General features: G+C 36.3%; 1 protein-coding gene across 1 annotated transcript; it reads left to right on the forward strand.

Annotated features, from left to right (window-relative positions):
• The first annotated feature begins 2357 nt into the window (after positions 1 to 2357).
• Positions 2358 to 6693, forward strand: LOC108461385 (potassium channel KAT1). Its single transcript, XM_017761223.2, has 11 exons — positions 2358 to 3086; positions 3167 to 3382; positions 3488 to 3643; positions 3737 to 3794; positions 3891 to 4208; positions 4558 to 4797; positions 4995 to 5093; positions 5188 to 5220; positions 5318 to 5503; positions 5587 to 6220; positions 6438 to 6693. Exons 1-11 carry the CDS (start codon positions 2878 to 2880, stop codon positions 6578 to 6580), a joined length of 2292 nt encoding a protein of 763 aa, XP_017616712.1. The 5' UTR covers positions 2358 to 2877; the 3' UTR covers positions 6581 to 6693.
• Positions 6694 to 7068: the final 375 nt, after the last annotated feature.

Raw genomic sequence — 7068 nt, forward strand, 5'->3', positions numbered from 1 at the left:
CCTCAAAGCTATTTATAAATGTTGAAAGATGGTGAAGATTAAAGAAATTTAAAGTTTAGTTTGATTATTCGAGAACACCCAGAAATTATTATCTTTTTCATGGCTCAAGTAGTCTAACCCTTTCTCCAAGTGGCTGCTAAATTATCCACGTCATCAAAGTCTCCTAGAATGTGGGATTTAGTCACAAGGGTCATGGTGAGGTTGACCTACCAAATTTCATTTGGAGTAGCAAATAAGCCGAAACAAAAGCAAAGGCTGAGCTCCAAAACAGAAAAAAGAGCAACTAACAAATATCAATTAAACACCCAACTGCTTCAAACTCACGTGCACAGTGCCAAAATGAAATCTACTTTACTTTATCTATATTCGCCTTTATCCCTTTGCTTTTAATAATACTATTTAATGTTTATTAAAATAAACCTTATCTGCCACGTGTCATCCTTTGCTCAAGTTCAACTACAATCAAACATTATTTAATCCCTAAATTTCGTCATTTTAATTTCTAATTTAGATTTCATCAATTGTGTTTTTGCAAATATACCTAGACAAATGCATGTCCAACTTCATCCCGTTAATAATGATCAAAAACCACATTTAGAATAAAATTAAGTAAGTACAGTGGCGGAGCTAAGCAAGTTGGTAGGGGTTTTGTCCACTAAAATAAAAATTTTCATTTAGATTTTGTATGATTTATAAAATTTTAAATTATTAATGGTAAAATTAAGTTTTGATCTCTTAAAATGACAAAAATTTGATTAATTCGTTAAAAATAATAAAGATATATATTATTTAATTAGTAAAATTATATTTTACTATCATAAAAATATACAATTTAATTCGGTCACTTCAAAAAAGTTTTAACTTCGCCACTGGACAAGTGGATGTCCAAATTCAAAAGAACTTAAAAGTCAATCATCTAAATTTATTCTAAATGTGTATTTTGAATTTTTTAAATTTTATATTATTTAAAATAATCAAGTGATGTGACATTTCAAACATGGGATATGATAAATTTTAACTTTATTTAAAAATGATTAAAGTTTTAATAAAATTTAAGTTCAAGATTAATATGAAAAATAATTCTTCAAATTTAAAGACTAAACATTATTTTTTTAAAAGAATTAATTTCCATGAATAAAAATCAAACATACACTTATTGAAAATGACAGTTTAAAATAGACATTGATATTAGGCTGGGATTGATATTATTGTTAACTTTAGGATTAAACGTAATGCATTTTTTAAGTGGACATAATTAATTAGCTGTTTGAGAGATTACAAATAGATTGGAATTTTCAAAAGAAGAAAAGAAAAGAAAAGAAAAAACAGAGGCAGGTGATGGTAAGAAAAGAGGGACTGACATACCAAAACTGAGTAAGGTTGAGGTCAAGACCCAGAAGAGAATGAGATGGCAGAATCACATTCACTATTAGAGAGAGACTGCAAAAATGTCAAAAATGCTTTTTGATAAATTATAAAAGAAGGTAAAACCCTAAGAACAGGACTAATATTTGGAAACCGAAAGAGGAGGAAGGTGCAACTGAGGTCGGGTAGGTTCCTATCAAGGTCCTTGCAAATAGATGGTTGGACCTGACAGCTCATCAAACATACACAGAATCTTCAAGGGATATACACTTTGGAGGTCCCAAACTTCCTTAACATCTCAAGTTTTATAACATAAAATTGATACAATCATTACTCTACTGCAGACTTTTCGACTAATATTTTATTTTACTTTTTTGGCATCGCATACAGCTACAGTCTTAATGAATTTGTCTTCTACGAGTCCTTCATTCCCCTTTTTCGGCTCTGCCTTTTTACAAAGCTAATTAAGTTTTATCTAACTGCCGATAAACGCAATCATTAAGGACCGTCCATATCAGAATACAGATGGAATAAGCAAGATGAAATTATCATCAAATCATCAGAAACAGAGCAAAGAAGTCGGCAAAGAAATAATAATATTGATAACGCGTTGGCTGAACATGCAGAAAAAAGGGTCAAAGCATATGGGAGGTGGCAGCAGGTGGTGGTGGTGGGGGAGGGGGATTGAATTGTATTGCGGGAATGCATGGTCACAAGTATGATCCTAATTGCGTGGCAAAAATAAACAACTTCAGCTGTTATTAGGAAGGAGAAGAGGGCAAGGGGATTGTATTGAAAACGAATTTTAGCAAAAGAAAGATGTCATATACCTGTAACCAACAATTTGATTGGACCACCTGGCATCCATAAATCAAAACATACTCCCCCATTCTACCACGGCTGTCTGGTCCACCGCTGGATTCTGAAATGAAAACACCAATACAATGGTTTTCACTATAACCCGTCCTAGCAACAAGGGTTGTCTATATATCAAACATACCTGCACATGCTTTGATGTTGGAACTCTCACATCCACCAGCTACACCATTTCACCACCCCAAGCACCATTACTGTTGCCATTGAAACCTCTCTCTGTTTCTCCTTCTCTCTCCCCTTCCTCTTTTTCTCTCCCATCCCTTTTTTTTTTCTCTCTGAGATTTCATTGCTGCAACTGGCAACCGCATTGCTGCACACCCATGTCTGCCACTTCCAGTGCTTCCCATTTTCGTGGTCTTTCTCCTTCCACTCGTCAAGTTTTTCTTGTTCCTTGTTTATCATTTTTGTCCAAACAAGATGGAAAATTTGTCTCAGCCTTGTCCAACTTTCGGTTCCTTTCTTAGTGATGTCTTCGTTGCTTGAGCTTGAATGTTCTTTTTTAAATATTTCAGAAAACAATCGAGGTAAAGGTTTTAAAAAGGAAAACTAAACCCGAGCCCCTCTTCACATGTTTGCTATTTATAAACCATTCCTTTGAAACTTAACCCCGCCAGAAGTTTAATAGCATCCTATTGTATGTGTAGCCTTGAGTATTCAAACAACTCAATGTCATTTTCCTGTACCAAAAACTTCTTCCAGCGGTTTTGTAATGATGAATTTCAAATGGGAAGTGATATTCATGGCAATTTCTTCTCAAGTGATCTCCTTCCTTCACTTGGGGCCAGAATTAACCAAACGACGAAGCTACGTAGATACATCATTTCTCCTTTCAATCCTTACTACAGGTGATGACCGTAGCCGTCATTTATTCGTATATTCTTTCAATATAGTAGAACTGCTGCTTACATCTTATTCATTATTTCAGGGCATGGGAGATGTGGCTGGTTATTCTAGTCATTTACTCTGCCTGGATCTGTCCATTCGAGTTTGCATTCCTGACTTACGAGAAAGATGGACTTTTCATTTTTGACAACATTGTCAATGGCTTCTTTGCTGTTGACATCGTTCTCACCTTCTTTGTTGCATACCTCGATAGCCACTCTTACCTCCTTGTTGATGATCCCAAGAAGATTGCAATCAGGTAAATAAGATTTTGCAGCATTGTTCAAAAAGCCCTTTTCAACTAAGAAAACCATGTTGACTATTCGAGCAAAAACTGAGTTTATATGATCCATCCAACATCCAGGTACATATCTACCTGGTTTGCTTTCGATGTCTGTTCCACTGCCCCATTTCAGTCTCTCAGCCTCATGTTCACCAACCATGGTAGTGAGCTCTGGCTTAGGCTACTCAACATGCTCAGACTCTGGCGTCTGAGACGAGTCAGCTCCCTTTTTGCAAGGTAATAACCAGATTCTATCCATGCCTTTCAAATATTTTAAACTATTACAATGGGAAAACTACAATATTTACTTACAGGTTTGCTTTACTTCAGACTTGAGAAAGACATACGCTTCAACTACTTCTGGACTCGGTGCACCAAGCTCATTTCTGTAAGGCACTGAAACTTCCTTTTTGTCTAACCACCATCAGAAATATTGCCTCAGTCATCTGAAATATGGGTTGTTTTCCTCTCGGGTTGATTTCAGGTGACCCTGTTTACAGTACATTGTGCGGGATGTTTTAACTATTTGATTGCAGAAAGATACCCTGATCCTTCGAAAACCTGGATTGGTGCTGTGTACCCGAATTTCAAAGAGCAGTCTCTCTGGGAGAGATATATAACTTCAATTTACTGGTCCATTACAACGCTTACTACAACTGGTTATGGGGACTTGCATGCTGAGAATCCAAGAGAGATGCTATTTGATATCTTTTACATGCTGTTTAATTTGGGATTAACAGCTTACCTCATTGGGAACATGACAAACCTCGTAGTTCACTGGACAAGCCGGACCCGTAATTTTGTAAGTTCCCTGACACCTTCCAAATTCATCACTAACCTGCCAGGAGAACTAAACATATAAAATAAGTTCTACAGTCACAATCAAGACTCGCACAACTGCACTGGATAAAAGTTAGTTTTTGTAAGGCATTTTTATATGAAAAAAATTCAAGCTTAAATCCCAGTTAAAGGTAATACCAAGAGTCCTTGATATTAATCAAGTAGGAATGCTTAGTATTTTTTAGCTCATTTGAGCATTACAAACTTCGAGTCCCTTCTTCAGGTTCAACCATGTTTTCTTTTTGAGAAGGATGCAATCTCTAGCCTGGAAGTGCTTATGCAAGAAATGTTTACCATTTGTGGTGTTACAGAGGGATACAATTAGAGCTGCTTCGGAATTTGCGACACGCAATCAGTTACCCCCCCGCATACAAGATCAAATGTTGTCACACATATGCTTGCGATTCAAAACAGAAGGATTGAAACAACAAGAGACCCTAAATAGTTTGCCAAAAGCCATCCGCTCAAGCATTGCACAGCATCTCTTCTTCCACATTGTGCAGAAAGTCTACCTCTTCCAAGGAGTTTCTCATGACTTCCTGTTTCAGTTGGTAATAGTTCTGAGGCTAACTATATTTGTCTATACCATAATCTTTTTAGGCTAAAATAGTATTTTAAATAGAAAGACCAGAACTATGGAAAGATCTACAAGTTCTGTAGTATTTTGATGCAGTGATCACTACACATACATCATTTTGACTTTATTCATTTTCACAAGATTCTAATGCAATTTATTACTCTGTGAAAGGTTTCAGAAATGGATGCTGAGTATTTCCCACCCAAAGAAGATGTCATTCTGCAGTATGAAGCCCCAACAGATCTTTATATACTTGTCTCGGGAGCAGCTGTAAGTAAGCTTATTCTGATGTATGCAGACTATAGAAACTAAACAATGCCAATTTCTCACATTAATTTGATGACTGATTGATTCCTGATTGCAGAACTTAATCTCCCATGCTGATGGGCATGATCAGGTAAGATATTACTTTAACATCTGTAATCTATAGTATTTTCTTTATGGTAAATCAACAACACTACGAAAAATTTAACATGTCGAAATGTGATTTACAGGTTATGGGAAAGGTAACAGCTGGGGATATGTTTGGAGAGGTTGGAGTTCTATGTTATAGGCCACAGCCATACACGGTTAGGACCAAAGAGCTTTGTCAAATACTACGACTGAGTGGAACTTCACTGATGAACAGCATACAAGTAAATATGGAAGATGGACGTGTTATTATGCATAATCTTTACATGGTAAATATTGCTTATGTAACTTCTGGAGTAATGAAACATTATTATTGTTATAAACAGTATGACGTGATGGTTTGTTCTCGCAGAAATTGAATGGGCTAGAGAGCAGCAGCTTTGACCAGCCCGAGGAAGGAACAATGAGAGGAAGTTGTTCAGAAACTGGATTTGAAGATCAACCACAGAGATATGGATCAAAGAAAGAAGCAACAGACATAGATTTCTTGGGATCAGAGGCTATAGAAAAGAGTCAAACAAGTAGAATTACAGATAATGGAATTCCAACAGCAGAGGATGGCCAAACAGCTCTCCATGATGCTGTTCGCAAGGGGCACATTGAAATGGTTAAGATTTTGCTCGAAGGAGGAGCAAGTGTAAATAAGCTAGATGCAAGAGGAAGGACACCAAAAGTGTTGGCAGAGCAACAGGGAAACAAGAGCATATATGAGCTCTTACTTAGTTATGAAAACAAAAGAAAGAAGGATGAACATATGATAGAGATTATAGAGCCAGAAATAGCAGATGACCCCAAGAATAATCAAAGCAAACATAGAAGTGGGGCCCAAAATTTCTTCAACTCGCGCAATTATAGAGAGGTAACAAGACCGACCAAGAAAAGAGTTACAATTCACATGCAGTTCCAGAGCAGCAGTACATCAAGTAGACAACTTGGAAAGTTGATACTCCTACCTGATTCAATACAAGAGTTGCTCAGAGTGGCTGGTAAGTTTGACAGAAAAGAGCACTTGAAATAACCTGAACTTATGGGAAAAAACAATTAAAAATCAAATTCATAGGTGACTCAATCCAAATAGGTTTAAGTAAAGAAAAAACTAAAAGGATTTTTTCAAACCACGAACAGGAACCATAAAACCACCTTTGTTTATTTGCCTGCTTTTGCTTTATTCATTTCTCATTCCATAACCTTGTGAAACTGCAGGTGAAAAGTTTGGATGCTACACATTTACAAAAGTTCTTAATTCTGAGAATGCTGAAATAGATGATATACATGTCATTCGAGATGGTGATCATCTGTATCTCCTTCAAGATGAAGATGAAAATGTAGGTTTCAATGCGACCTGATGATAATAAACGTCCACTCGTTAATAGATGCACAGTCTGTAACCTTGCGACGGTGCCAATAATAATGAAATAATAAAAGAACATAACAGGATCAGTTGATTTGGGACTCACAATTGCAATTGTGTTGTTAAATCAGAGAAGTCAATTACATCCGGTCAATTTCACTCATATTTTGGTTTGCAAAACCCTATCCTCACATAACCTCAAAAATTGTCTATCAGAACAAATACATGTTTCAATCCTGTCATGATTAGGTGGACCACGTAAATGGCAACATAACTTTTCTTTTGTAGTCGACCAAATGCAGACCAAATCACCGGACGTTGAACACATGTAAAGTTAAGCCACCACCTCAATAAACTGGATCCTTGGCAAATAGCATGGAATGCTTTCATAATACAGAAAAATTACGTACTTGCAAGTAGGCATGGTGAAAGCCTCCTCCTCGTTTTGTTGTTTCACTTTTGATACTTGTTTAGTTTACTAGT

This window comes from Gossypium arboreum, chromosome 10 (genome assembly GCF_025698485.1).
Source record: "Gossypium arboreum isolate Shixiya-1 chromosome 10, ASM2569848v2, whole genome shotgun sequence".
Taxonomy (NCBI): domain Eukaryota; kingdom Viridiplantae; phylum Streptophyta; class Magnoliopsida; order Malvales; family Malvaceae; genus Gossypium; species Gossypium arboreum.